At 41.3% G+C, this 15496-nt stretch overlaps 1 protein-coding gene across 1 annotated transcript in view; it reads left to right on the plus strand.

Annotated features, from left to right (window-relative positions):
• Window positions 1-14518: 14518 nt before the first annotated feature.
• THBS4 (thrombospondin 4) overlaps window positions 14519-15496 on the plus strand; it is a 44412-nt gene continuing 43434 nt past the window's right edge. Inside the window, exon 1 of the mRNA XM_028114525.2 lies at window positions 14519-14621. Within this exon, the coding sequence (XP_027970326.2) occupies window positions 14534-14621 (88 nt within the window). The 5' untranslated portion in view covers window positions 14519-14533. The remainder of the gene's footprint in view (window positions 14622-15496) is intronic.

Below are 15496 nucleotides of genomic sequence, written 5' to 3' on the forward strand. Positions count from 1 at the left end.
CTGAATGGGGTCAACCTGTAATTAACCTGATGCGTCCATTTCCACCGTGTGGCCTGCCTGCTTCTTGGACCAGAAGGATTGTGTTTGGGGCCAGGACAACCCTTCCATGGACAGCACTCACATGTCCACTGCCAACCTTTTCTCACTGACTCTTCCCATGCCACCCATTTCCAAACTGCAATGTCTGACCGATTCCCTTTCTGACTGACACAGTCTTTCCTTAAATGTGTTAAAATCTTTCATCAGGACAGGTCACATTCCAAGATATGGCTGTACACTGGGTTGACCCATTACACATGCTCAGCTGGCAAAGGCTATTTCCTTTCAGAGCCTAATTCCTGGGGTCACCCCATTGTTGCCCTCCTCCCATATAACACCTATACTGTAGTTTTAAAATGTCATTTTGTTTTATTTCATTTCACTTTTATTTTCTGTTCTTTTGAATGTCTCCACTGATTTTTTGAGTGGGATTACTCTGAGAAAGGATGTTATTTTTAGCATAAATTGAATCAAGTGAGATGAAATCTTGTAACAAATTCCACTGCCTTAATCAACTTCATTATATCAAGGGAGGGCAGGGTTTTTTTTACAATTTCTCTTTGAGAGATAAAACTATGTTCAAATAGTGAAATGAAGATACATATATTATCACATTTAGAATTACTATTAGCTCTAAAAGTTGGTCAGTAAAATCCTGGCAATGTGAGGTAATAAGTTTTTATTTCTCTTTTTCATAAGATTTTACTTGTCTTGTTAGTGTTTTGTAACCACTAGCAGCTACTAAAAACCCCAAGCCTAGATATACTGCTTGTGATTCCAACCTTAGATGAACAGATCCAAACAGGTAGATTAATCCATACCTCACTCCCAGTAACAAAGAACACTAAAGAGCAGGCGACATAGTTGCTGCTTTCCAGATTTCAAGATTCTATTTGCTTTAGCCATTTGATTTTTATTTATTGATCCACTCACTTGTATATCTTTTTATTCCTACTTGATTTGTTCCACAAAGCACCTAGGACAGATGACAAGAACACAAGATGGAAGTTAGGATCGGGAAAAATAAAAATCAATGTGAGATCAAGTGAGAGGGAGGAGTTACAAGATATATAGGATAATAGTAGTTCCTGCATAATTATTAAAATGGAGGTCAGTGTTTGGGCCGGGCTTCCTGGTGGCAAAAGGAAAAATGAGAATATAATAGATGAAATTACCTATTACCCATAAAGAAAATCTCCCAAAATAAACAAAGCACTTTTTTTGGCATTTAAAGCTGAAAGAAATTTCTTACTTACATCTTTTATTTTTTAAGATTTATTTATTTATTTATTTACTGAGAGAGGGAACACAAGCAGGGGGAGTGGGAGAGGGAGAAGCAGGCTTCCTGCCGAGCAGGGAGCCCGATGCGGGGCTCGATGCGGGGCTCGATCCCAGGACCCTGGGATCATGACCTGAGCCAAAGGCAGATGCTTAACGACTGAGCCACCCAGGCTCCCCCACATCTTTAAATAAGAAAAACTCAGTGAGGGGCGCCTGGGTGGCTCAGTCGTTAAGCATCCGTCTTTCGCTCAGGTCATGATCTCAGGGTCCTGGGATCAAGCCCCCCTTCAGGCTCCTTGCTTAGTGGGGAGCCTGTTTTTCCCTCTCCCTCTGTCTGCTGCTCCCCTGCTTGTGCTCTCTCTCTCTCTCTCTGTTAAATAAACAAATAAAAATCTTTTTAAAAAAAGGAAGAAAACCACAGTGATATGGATGACACCATCCCACAATATAGTTTGGTAATACACAAACCAAAAGAATTCTGTGTTTTTTGAGGGTTCTTTCTCCTTGTTCATTTTCTTCCTTTTACTAGAGCAATACATCCTCTGTCTATTCTTCCAGATGTTAGCATACATGTTTTAATATTTAATAACATCTAAGCTTAATCAGTATTTTTACCTGCTCCTGAGAAGTACAAGGACATTATAAGACTATCAAATTACTTCCCTCCCAACTTTATAGTTTACAGTAGTTTAGTTCTATCTTGCTTTGTAATTCTACAAATTAAACATCATTGTTGTTGTTTTATAAGACCAATGTTTATATTTATTTATTTATGAATGTCTTTACTCGCCATTTCTTCTTGCTTTTTAGACTTTCAATTTGAGTTCATTTTCTCTGAGTCTGAAGTATATCCTTTAGAATTTCATTTTGTGAGGATTTATACTGTTTTATTTGTCTTAAAATGTCTTTATTTTGCCCTCATTCTTAAAAGACCTTTTCATTAATTGTAGAGTTTGGGATTGATAATTCTCTTTTCTCAGCACATTAAAGATAATATTCCTAATCTACTGGCTTCCAGAAAGGCTGTTGAAAACAGTGCTGTAATTTTAATTTCTGTTCACTTGAGGTGATTTGTCTTTTATCTTTGGCTGCTCTTAAGATCCTCTCTTTGACCTCGGTGTTCTGAACTTTTGCTACCATGTGCCTAGGAATGATTTTTTGTTTCTTTATCCTGTTTGGGATTTGCTGGGATTCTGTGGTTTAGAGTCTTTCAACAATTCTGAAAAACTCTCAGCCATTATCTCTTTAAATACTCACTTTTTCATTCTTTCTAATGTCTCCATCTAGAACTTCAATTAGATATATGGACTTTCTCACTCTATCCTTCTTTACTTGTAATTTCTCATATTTCTTTTTAATCTTGTTTCTCTATGCTATATTCTGTATATTTTCTGTAGCTTTATCTTCTGCTTCACTAATTATCTCTTAATTTTGTGCAATCCATTACTTGATTCATACATTGTTTTTAACTTCAATTACATTTTTCATTTCTAGGTCTATTTCAAATACACTTGATTTTTTATTTAATGCTTTTTGTTTCTGTGTTCCTTGTTCTTACTTTCAGGCTTCTCTTTTATTTCTTGAAGCATATTAAATGTACTATTTGTAGAGTTTGAAAGTCTGTGAAAGTGTAATTCTGTTCTCTGTTGTTTCTATTGGTTCTCACTTATGATCTTTGTTTCTTTGAGTGTTTTGTAATTTTCTTTTTATTGTGGGCTTACATACTTTGGAACATTATCCGTAGGAATTTTTTGAGAACTGGGTTAAAGTTCCTGTCCCCCAGAGAAGATTTCCTGTGACTTTAGTTGCCTGGAAGACACAACCAGTTCTCTATTTGAGTTTTTCACACTGTATAGAAGCATGAACTTGGGACTACAGAACAAGGAACAACATCAACTATGACGCATTCCTGGTGAAAATATTTCACCTGAATCTAGTCATGAGAAAAAAATTGGTCAAACCCAGAAAAAAATTGGTCAAACAGAATATAACTGTTGGCCCAAATTTTTTTAAAAAGTCATTGTCACACATGCAAAAAGAAAAGGCAGGATACTCTTCTTAATTAAAGAGAAAGAAAACGAAAGAAACAGAACAATCAAATGCAATGAGTTCACTTTAATCGCTTGTTATTCTTTTTTAAGTCATAAAACGTATTTGGGAGACAATATTAGAATAGAAAGTATATATTAAATGTAGTATGGAATTATCAGTACTTCTCTGAGGTGAGATAATGATACGATGATTATATAAGAGAATATCCTTGTTCTAGGAGATGCCTGTTCAAGTATTTAAGGGTAAAGTGTCCTGTGCTTGTAACTTCATTTCAGTTGGTTCAAACAAAAACCCCAGACTGTTATCTACACACACACACACACACACACACACACACACACACACACACACAGAGATAAGTATAGGAAGAGAAATTGGTGATTCTAGGAGAACTATTCATTGTGCTTTTCTCTTGACTTTTTTGTAGGTTTTTAAACATTCAAACTTTTAAATTTTGTGGGAAAAGGCAAAAACAATAAATCACATGAAGGATAACTACAGCTACAAATTTTCAGGAGGAAGATTTTCTCTCCTCCACAAGAGCCAAGATGAAGACAGGCAAGTCTCCTTGTTCTCCCCTTCTGAACAGAGGGTTTATTTCTAATCTTCCCTTATACGGAGGTGTAACCCCTTGAGGTCTCAGCTTTATATGGAAGAGGGGGTCCTGTATTAGACTCTTCACCTAGAAAAGCCTTAGGCTTTTTTAAATCCCTTCAACCTAGGAAGCTGATAAAACAGAAGTTCAATATCCCAGGGTTTATCAGATGCTCTCAGGGTAAAAGCTGACTTTCCTGCTCATCCACCTCCCAGGATTCATGCTTTAACTTTATATTTGTCTTCTATGGATTTCTTGCTTTCTTGCAGCTGAGTAATTCATCTAATTTGTAAAATATTTTCCACCCCAGGGATGCCTGGGTGGCTCAGTCAGTTAAACATCTGCCTTGGGCTCAGGTCATGATCCCAGGGTCCTGGGACTGAGTTCCCCATTGGGTTCCTTGCTCAGTGGGAGCCTGCTTCTCCCTCTGCCTGCCACACCCCCTGCTTGTGCTCTCTCTCTCTCTGACAAACAAATAAGTAGAGTCTTTTAAAAAAATATTTTCCACCCAAATTTTTAATTGTTTTTACTAGGAGAATCATTTAGGGCATCTTGTAGTATTGTACTAGTAGAAACAGAATTCTTCATGCAACAATATTTTTCATGAAAGGTATTGTTTTTCCTCCAATTCCTGTAGAGATTTATTTTTTTTTAAGATTTTATTTATTTATTTGACAGAGAGAGACAGTGAGAGCAGGAACACAAGCAGGGGGAGTGGGAGAGGGAGAAGCAGGCTTCCCACTGAGCAGGGAGCCCGATGTGGGGCTCGATCCCAGGACCCTGGGATCATGACCTGAGCCGAAGGCAGATGCTTAACGACTGAGCCACCCAGGCGCCCTCCTGTAGAGATTTAAATAGCAGTTAAAGCCATAAGCACATTTCGAAAAAATATGCCTTATCATATCATTATTATAAAGCCCTGGCCTTAATACATAAATCCGGTATATTTACCTTTCAGCTACCCAGTTGAAAATATAGTTGTCTCAGCACAAAAAAAGTACTCCATCAAGCCAATCTTTTCCCCTAAGTTATGAAGCTCATTTATTCTATTTATTGTAAAGTCATAATTCTACATTCTGTGCCAAAAATATATATAAAGAGAGGCTGGATCATGAAAGAACACCTTCTCAGTAAGTCATAAACACCTTTCATAACAACAGTGGAAATAGCCCTGTTGACAAGAGCAATACATCCCTTTTTTCATGCTTTATTTATTTGCTTATATGAAGAGAGGCTATTAAAGCCAATATCTCTCTTTATTGTAGTGGACTTGGGATGCTCCGGACCAAGCTACTCTAGGATGTCAAACTCCCCTTAACACAAACCTCCAGTTAAGAACCAGGGTGAACCTTTCCCCTAAATAGCTGAGTAGGCTATCATCAATTCCCTCAGTGGTGTGAACACCAGCCTCAATTGATGAAGGGGAACATTTATTAAAGAAAATAGAGAAAGAAAAGAAAAGAAACATTATTTATTCGGCAACAAGCAAATCTCAGCACCATAACATTCCATAATGTTCCACAGTCCCTGATTAGAGTAGAATAATGGTTCTCCAATGTCAGTTACAGGTTGTAGATGGAGGATATTTTTATTCTGGGACCTTCCTTGGCCTGAACCAGCCCCCAAACTCTATTTTTCTGATCTGTATGTTGACCAACATATCTAGGTGTCCCTGTACACACAGAGTTACTCAAGAGTAAGATTATTCTGTTCTATATATAGTAGCATAATCTCCCCCTTAATTTTGGAGCTCAATTTTTGCCCTAGGTTACCAAAGCAGCCAAAAGCATTAATTTTGCTTGTAGTCAGGGTAATTAAAATTTACTCTAAATCCTGCTGTCCGTTTCTTCTTTTTACAAGAGGTTTGGGTGCCCTTTCCCTAGGAGAATATGTTCTGCTTGCTTAAAGATTGTCAAGGCAACCTACTGCTTCTCCATTTCCTCTCATTTAGGCTCAGGATAATAATAGATTAACTCAATGACAAATGAAAATTCCTGAACCTCATCCAGAAAGAAAGAAAGAAAGAAAGAAAGAAAGAAAGAAAGAAAGAAAGAAAGATAGATAGATAGACAGAAAGAAAGAAAAGGAAGGAAGGAAGGAAGGAAGGAAGGAAGGAAGGAAGGAAGGAAGGAAGGAAGGAAGGAAGGAAGAAAGGAAGAAAGGAAAAGAAAAGATAATAATTAAAAAACTCTGTGCCAGGCACTAGGTCAAATGTTTATTCTTTCACCTAAAAAGTACTACTGGCATCTCCATTCACCTTACGGCAGGTACCATTAGCATCTCTATCTTAGGGTGACACTCCAGTCTCAGAGACAAAGCCACTGAATGGCTGCACAAGGGCACACAGTGATGGAGTCAGGAACAAAACCAGGCAGTGTGGCCATAGAGCCTGCTGCAGTCCTAACCAGGTCACTACCTCTTCTCATTTGCACCGACTCTGCTCAGAAATGTTTCAAATTCACACGTCTGGGATGTCAGCTTCAGATCTCCAGAGTCAGAGCCCCAGCCTAGGAATAAACAACCACTACTGATTGAAAGCCACAGTATGTCAGGTGCCATCCTAGAGCTGCCTCTCATACCACTCATGAGGTTGGTGTCATTCACATTTCCTGCTGAAGAACCGGAAACCCCACCCCTCCCACAACAGGAGCTTAAGGGAATTCCCAAAGCCCTACCCCTAATAAGTGTCTGAGGCGGGTGTCGCTCCTCCAGGCCACTTCCCCAGATTAGACATAGCATTCCTTCACAGGCCAGGGCGAGGTCATAATACACTGTGCTGCCGACCACACCATTTTGGCAATGGTCTTTAAAAAGTATAAAGAAAGAAAAAGTAAATACTGGAAAACTGAGATTTGGTTTCAGATAATAGAGCACTTTCGTATAAAATTAAATTAATCACAAGAAATTCATTCTTATGGCTTCATTTCACTTAATCTGCCTAGGCAGCAGGGTTTTATGTGTTGGTCAGATATTCATTCTCCCTAATGCAGTGCAGCAGAGTAGAAGGGTGCTGGGCCTGAGGTCAGAGACCTGAGTGTGGGTCCAAGCTCTGGCATTTCCTTGGGAAGCTTGTTCAGCCCCCCAGACCTTTAGTTTTCAGTCTGTACAGTGGGAGTTATAACCATCCTACCTATCACACTTCATTGAGATCAAATATCTGAGCTACTTATGAGATATTTAAAGCTGATCACTATATTCCGTGGGGTACTAAGGCTCTTCCACAGACAAAAGGCAAGGATGAAGCGTATGTGTGTGCTTCTGCGTATACATGCACAGGTACGCACGCCCGGACACGCACACAGGACCATGTATGAGTTGTGTTATGCAGATGAAGGTGAAAAAAATTAGTCATGATGTCACAGGAAAAGCCCTGATAGAGTGTGCTAAGGCAAGCCTGCAGGCCTCTGATTTCAGCTGCTTGACTTGGGGACAGCAGACAGTGTTGAAAGATTGCTGCTGAGACCAAGATAAGAGGAACGATAGTCCTCCAAGTACTGGCATGAAGCCGCCGACTTCAGGGAGCTGCCTTGGAAACCCCTAGCTCCCCACGCCACCCCGCCCCCCAGGGCACCAGAAATGAGCTCTCAAGTCAGGGGTGGGGGGAAAGGGACGGAGGTGGGATGATGAAAGAGGAAGGTATTACAAGGGGCCTGCGACTCTCTGACAGGTATTTTAAAAGGAATCAGCGTTTAACACCCCCAGACACACAATAAGCTTGTCCTTGAGGGATGCTTTGCAGCCTTCGTGCCTTTCCTCCCCAGGCCCTCCTTCTCTTTTCTTGTTCCCCAGTTCTTCTGCTACTTTTGCTCACTTCTGGTGTTTTCTGGCACAACTTTTACTTCACTGAATTGGTCAGGTCTATTTTCCTCTCCTGCTGGTCAATTTTTCAATGCAGCAGTCAGAATAATCATCACTAGCAATTAGATCCACGCTCAGAATGACTTCTGTGAAGGGACGTGCCAGAACCCCATAAGGAAACCTCTTTCTGAGAATTACTCAAGTCAGAATTTCATTTTTAAATGACACGTAGGATGGAACACAAGCTATATACCAATGAAAGTTGATGTTCAAAGGGAATAATAAAATATGTTTGCTGTTCACATCTCCCATAAAAGGAATCACATTTTCATTACACATTTTTTCAGGTCAGTGGCCAACTCCCTCTCATTTCTTCTGAAACTGATATAAAGCTGGTCCATTTTAATGTCACTGGGAAAATACTATACCTAGAAAGAGGAAGGAGAGGAACAGATTTAATATTTTTTAGTTCGTGGTATTAGGCAAGATGTAACTCATGCCCTGTGCCCCTCAACTCCTACGTCTGAGCAGAAGATAGTAGAGTAAGGAATGGGGTATGAGCAACAGGAGTCCACTAATATTTGCTTCTTCTTCCTTCCCACCCCACACCACCCCCCCTTTTTTTTTATTTGTCTCTGCTTCATAATTAAGCCTAACTTAATGGATAGGATTCAGATAACATATGGTCTAAAACAGAGCTTGGTAACTTTTTCTGTAGAGGGCCAGGGAGTAAAGACTTGAGGCTTTTGCAGGCCATATACACTCTGTTGCAACTGCTCAGCCTTGCAGTTGTATAACAAAAGCAGCCACAGATGAGTGAACATGGCTGTGTTCCAATAAAACTTTATTTATAGCTTAAATTTTACATAATTTTCACATGTCAGAAATAATACTCTTATTTTTTTCCTATCCTTTAAAAAATGTAAAAACTCTTCTTAGCTTGCTGAGCCCACAGAAATAGACAATGGACCACTGTGGGCCAGTGTGCCAATTTCTGGTCTAGAACGTCTCATATATTAAGAGTATTCTTTGCATTAGACCCATCGTAATTGAAATTATTTTGTCTTTTTTTTTTTTTTTGCCCTTCCACTTTTCCCTATGTTGGTTACTTTTTCCCCACAGCCTCCCTCCTACTCTGATTTACCAGTACATCACTTCTCCTCTAGCTTTACTTGTTTTTTTGCACTATGAACCTCACAAGAGAATAAAGGCCATTTGCCAAAGACCCCCCTGTAAGCACCCAGCACTGTAGTGAGCACACTACTCTTTTTCTTCCTTCCTGGTACAGTCTATTCTCACAATAGAAGCTGGACACTAGTCATCACTTCCCACCTCTGCTGGTAGACAAGACATGGGTATGTCTGTGATCCATTCCTAGACAAAGAGAGAGAAAGAGAGAGTGACAGCAAAAGCAAGAGAGACAAGAGCAGAAGCCTCATCTCCTTGCTTCCTATCTTTGGATGATGTCATGTAAAGATATGATGTTTGGAGCTGCAGCAGCCATCTTGCAACCATGAGGAAAGTCCAAAAGCTTTTTGTCACATATAGAATTCCTTCGCATCCTTCATGACCCAAATGAAAAGTCAGCTCTTCCAGGAAGACTTTTCTAATTCTAACTATGAGTTACTTTCTCTTGAGTATTTCCTTATTTCTTAGGGCACCTGTCTATTATAGCCCTTATCATATTTTTTATATCATCTGCTGTTCTGAGTGGACTATGAGTTGGAGAATAAGAACTGTGTTTTTTTCATCTTTGTATGCCCATCGTCTAACAGGATGTGCTGGGTACATTCTAGAAGACTCTCAGTAGATGTTTTTTAAGTGAATTAAGTGATGGACACATAGTAATTATTTGTTGTTTAACTGATCACATTAATGAGAAGAAACTCTCTCTAATTAAGATTTCATACCCAATAGGCAAATATTCTTTCTAACTCAATACTTTTGTCACTGATTGGATAGCAACACCCACATAATTTTAGAATTTGGAGTCGGAAGGGCACCTGGGTGGCTAAGTCGGTTAAGTGTGCACCTCTGGCTCAGGTCATGATCCCAGGGTCCCAGGATTGAGCCCTGTATCCAGACCCCTGCTCAGCAGAGAGCCCGTTTCTCCCTCTGCCCCTCACCCCACTCATGCTCTCTCTCTCTTTCTCTCTCTCTCAAATAAGTAAAATCTTAACAACAACAAAAAAAGAATTTGGAGTTGGAAAAATTGTATGTATCTAGTCCAACGTCTTTATGAACTCATTAAGGCTCATTTGTAATTAGCAGTACCAGTTTTCCTGTTGATAGTTAACTAAAATCTTCCACACATTTGTTCTTTTAGTTAGGTTAAACATGTACCCAAGAATTCAAGTGATACTATTTGTCTGCTTACAAACCTTTTTTTTCCACCGATGAACTTCAATTCAAAGCAAATTATCCCTAATTCTAAACTCCTTACATCCAAATGAATAGAATTTTAGCATTTTTTGCATATTTGCTTTATATCCTATCATTTTATTGCACTTTGTATCATATTTTCTTCACAAATATATTTAGACAACTGGCACTAAATTTGGTATTGTCCTGGCACAATAATCATTATTATCACTTGACACTGAAGGAACTACCATGTGGATGGATTAATGTATTGTTTAATGAAGGAGAGAAGTTACTTTAAGAAATGCTAGTCACAGGGTGCTTGGGTGGCGCAGTTGGTTAAGCATCAGACTCTTGGTTTTGGCTCAGGTCATGAGATCAGGGTTGTAGGATCCAGCCCTGCTGAGCATGGAGTCTGCTTGAGATTCTCTTTCCCTATCCCTCTGCCTCTTCTCCACCAACCCCCCACCCCCATGTGCACTCTCTCTCTCTCCCTTTCTTTCCAATAAATAAATACATCTAAAAAAGAAAGAAAGAAAGAAAGAAAGAAAGAGAGAGAGAGAGAGAGAGAGAGAGAAAGAAAGAAAGAAAGAAAGAAAGAAAGAAAGAAAGAAAGAAAGAAAGAAAGAAAGAAAGAAAGAAAGAAATGCTAGTTGTCAAAACTCTCTGGACTTCAAGTAGGGTGGATATAGTTATTTGTAGTAATGGTCCACACAACTGCATTTTTCTAAGGAATTTTTACACAGTATTTAGTAAAGTATATTAAAGAAGCTTAATGAGAGGGTTTTTTTAATAGTCTACTTAGACCCTTAGTGAGATTGGAAATGAGTGATTTTACGCATTTGTTTTTTGCTTCACTAATCTTCAGTGCCTAAATTGCTGTCTTTTAAGTTCTGGAAAAAAAAAACAAACCTTTTTACTTTTAACTGCACACTAATCAAAAGCCCCCTACTTAATTTACAGGCCCTTATTTGTGCTAACTAGTTTCTAGAGAAGCTATTATCCTGTCAGTTAATCAAGTACCTTCCATGTTATTAACATTCAACTGCAGAGGAGCCCAAAGTCTACATTTCCCAGTGCTGTGGCATAGATGTTATCACACATTAGAGTATAAGCCATATTCCCTTTAAACCATCTTTAAATGTTAATAATTATTTTCCATTTCCACTCCCTTCAAGAATTCAAGTAGAAAACTTAACATAATTCATGATAATCTTATTCAAATATCAATTGATAAATACGTGTAAAACTTCTACTTATTTGTGTCAAATAGCAGTATGTAATATCAGTAACTTCTCCCACTTCTACGGAACATAAGGAGCGGGAGTAGGATGGGGAGCCCCACACCCAACATGAGGTTTGGATGTTGAGATTGATGACGATGCCACACATGCAGCAAGAGGGTTTGAAAAAGTTTCTGACCCACATACTGAGGCTTTCTGGCAAGACTAGGATGGGCTCCCAAGCTGGTGTGAAGATGGCTTGAGAGAGCAGGGAAAGGACATTGTTTGGGGTATTTCATGGTGGTTGGGGGTGGGGCTGGGGTGAGGTCTCCTGGGCATGGTCTAGGGCTTGCACAGTTGGAACTTTCTGGCAGCACCAGAGGAAGGAGCACCAAATCTTTCTTATCAGCTTGCTCAGATGTGGGGCCAATGAGAAGGGGAATGGCAGAGCTTGAACGCTGTAAGCAAACATAAAAAATGGAGTTATACTCTGTATAAAACAGTTATAAATGGAAGGACACCTAGTTTATCAGTTACTATTGCCTCAATAATATTACATAACAATCCTAAAATCTTAATGACATACAAAATAATTTTTTATTGTTTCCATATCTGGAGTTGGCTAGACAGCTCTGCTGATCTTGCCTGGATTCATTCACCTGTCTGAAACAACTGTCAGCTGAACTCAGGTGGCTATGCCCAGAATGACTGTGGTGACTCAGCTCCGCTCCATGTCTCTCATCCTCCAACAAGCTAGCACAGCCATTCTATCACGGCAAAGGCAGAAATGAAAGAATAAGCAAGCCCCAGCACACAAATACGTTTTAAGCTTCTGAATGTGGCATTTTTTTCTAAAATCTATTGGCCAAGGAAATTACCTGGCCAAGCCTAGAAGCATAGTGGGAAAGCAAAAGATGTGTAGATGGAAGAGCAAAGAATTGGGACAATTTTTGCAACTTACTGCACAAATGGATTACTAACATATCACGACCTCTTATCCTTACTTGACAGTGCTGAGAGAAGGACAGTCAATTCAATGAACTACTCATTGTACATGCTAGGCACTAGGAATTGGGGCTACAAAAATAAATGAGAGAGTGCTAAGGAGGTCACAGTCTGATATTGGGGAAAAATTAAATAATACATTATTAAAATAAATTAAAATTCAGTGTAATAAGAGCAACAACAGATATTTTAATGAGATAGCACAGAAAAGACACTGATTAACTCTTTTATCTCCTTTATCATAGATTTCATAGCCAATTTAATGGATTGTATTGTAATCACTGTCATCAAATTTCCTCTTGGTTTTGAAGACATAAAGAAAAAAGCTGACTACGATTCTCCAATGAATGGCTTCATAAAAATTCAGGCTCTTTAAAAGCAAAATTAGATTGTAAGTGTGCTATGTTAGCAGAAAGTCACTGGGTTCTCTTGTTGATCCATTACATTTAGTAGTCATTCCGTTTCAACCAAAATTTATTGTGTGCATCCCTGGGCAAGTTATTTTGCTGGGATTCTAAGAACTTAGGGTTACCTAGCAAAGATGACTAAACAAAGATGACTAAAAAAATAAGATCTGCCTCCAGATAACTTACAGTTTAGTCCTGCTGACTCTGAAGTTCTGCTTAAAGCAGAAGTTGGGAACCTGGAGCTCCCTCTAACTCAGGCCATCGTGGGGACACAGCTTGAAGATCTGAAGATTCTTCAGTCATCTCATGAGCTTACAGTCACACTGCCAGAAACATGTACACTTTGTCTCTACAGTGCACTCTCATATGTAGATAAATGGTGACCGATTCCACGGAAGCGGGGTTAGTGGAATGGGACATTATATGAAGCCTGGAACTAAGGCAGACCGCGAATAGAAGAGATATCTTTAGATAGGCTCACAAATCTCCAGGTCACTAGCTATGACCAGAATCATAATTAGTGAGGGGTTATTCTAGTACAGTTTGAAAATAAGATGATGAGTTAATCTTCCAGCTTGTGGCAGATTAAACTTCAAAATGAAATTCTTTGAGACTTGAAGATAAGGATAGAAATGCTTTGCTGGATCTTCTCCAATACTCAAGATTTCTCAACAGGGAAACGTTTTGCCATTGTTCGGAAATATTTGTTCTTCTAGTTAATCCACGTTATTTCTAGGGGGCTTCACCTAGGAGAAAGACTGATTCCTTATGTTCCTTCCCTCTCTTTCAGTATGTTTCCTACTCCCCTACCTTTAAACTGTCACATGGAATCCTTGGGGAAGACGGAACAGAAGTGGGCAGGCAGAGTGTTTGGAAACTAGACTGAAAATAGATTCTCCATAAAGCACCACCATCCTATCTGGATCGATTCCTTGGGATGCGTTTTATTTCCATTAAAAACTCAAAACTTTCAAACGTTCACTGTTCATGTCTCGAAACTTGATGGGAAAAATATTCAACATTTGAAGTACTCCAGAAAAGCTTGAAGAAATAAAAGAAATCAACTGCTCCCTGGACCACTTTAGGAAGCAGGCGTTCCTGGACAACCTTCAGGGTTCCTTCGCAAGGGGAACCTACGACGGGTGTTAAAAAGCCTCTCCAAACGCTGTTCTTTTTAGAAAACAAAAGCCATACAGGAGGTGGGGGAACTGATGGTGCCTAACGCCAGCGGGACAGTGGCACTTTCTTCCTCCTTTCGTTCCCTTCTTCTCCTCCATCTCTACCCCGTCCTGTGTGCCTATCGCAGCCCTGGCTTCCCGGCTCTCCCAAAGCCCCTCGCCGGTCAGAAGCCGGCGACTGCGCCCAGCCCAGGTCCCGCTCGGCCGGGTAGGCTCCCCCACCCCGCACTCAGGCCTTTCCCTCCGCCGCCCACGCTCCCCGCTCCGGCCGCCCCCTCTCTTCCCAGCGAACGGGCTTGCCCGCCAAGGGGGCCGCCCCGGCCTCGGCCCTCCCCCGGCCCCGGCCGGCCAGACCATAAAGAGCCGGGCGGCGGCCGCCCAGCCAGCCGCTAGCGCACCCAGCTCCGCGCGGCGGCTGGACGCGAGCACCGCCCCCGACGGCAGCCCCGGACGCCGCGCCCTGCACACGCCTCGCGCTCCCTTAACCTGCGCCGCCCGCGGGGCCCGACGGAGGGACATCGCGCCGCTGGGGACACCGAGGCACGGCCAGGCTGCCGTCGCTCGCGAGCGCCCGCGGCTGCAGGAAGAGCCAACATGCTGGCCCCGCGCGGAGCCGTCTTCCTCCTGCTGCACCTGGCCCTGCAGCCGTGGCTGGGGGCCGGCGCCCAAGCCACCCCCCAGGGTAAGTGGGCTCGCGCGCGCCGGGGCGAGGGGCGACGGTCCCCGGGTCCCTCCTTCCCGCTCCGCTTGAACGACAGGAGGGACCAACTCCGCGCGCGCTACTTGGCCCCTGGCACTTCTCTGTCCCTCTGGGGCCCGAGTCACAGCATTTTGTAATTGGAAATGGTGATTAGAGTATAGCATTTTCTGAGTCCATTTTCCAGCGATGAGACCAGTTCCCTAAACAACAGCTTAGGGGAAGCGAAACTTTTCAGTCTATGCGAAGAAGTGGGGTTCATTTCAGAGCTTACCACACGGCTCTAGACCTCTAACAGGTCCTGCCTGGAGTGGGGTGAAATCCAGGTTCTGTTCCCTGCGGTTCTCTCTGGCGGGCCATCCCCTCACGCTTGGCTCCCTAAATTCTCCGACGCGGCTGGAGTGATGTTCCCCCAGAAAGTCTGAGACCGTCATCCCCCAGAAGGGCACAGCATTACTCTATTTGCCCCACCACTCCCCGTTTTCTGTTCTTTGTTTGGACCCCAAAGCCTCCTTTGGGAGTTGGCGTGATCTCTTGATTCCCGAGATAAATGGAGCAGGAAGGACTGAGAAGTCGGTGTTTCTTACAGAGGTTTAAAAAAAAAAAAAATCGATATATACGTTAAAAAGACACCTGAGTAATCTTCAAACCCCTAATTGAGATGGGGTGAAAATAACCGTTGGGCAGAACACAAGCTTAGACTGATTTTTTTTTTTTTTTTTTTTTGGCAAAGGCCAAAAGGAAGAAATTATTTAAGCAAGAAAAGATCTTAGCGCTCTAACTGGCCATCCAGTGATGACCTTCACCTGTTGATGTATTACTAATGAAATAAAGCTGGGAGAGTCACACAGGTCCAAGTA

Source organism: Eumetopias jubatus, unplaced genomic scaffold (assembly GCF_037043125.1).
Source record: "Eumetopias jubatus isolate StellerSeaLion01/CBP00866 unplaced genomic scaffold, mEumJub1_p1.0 scaffold_5, whole genome shotgun sequence".
NCBI classification, from domain to species: domain Eukaryota; kingdom Metazoa; phylum Chordata; class Mammalia; order Carnivora; family Otariidae; genus Eumetopias; species Eumetopias jubatus.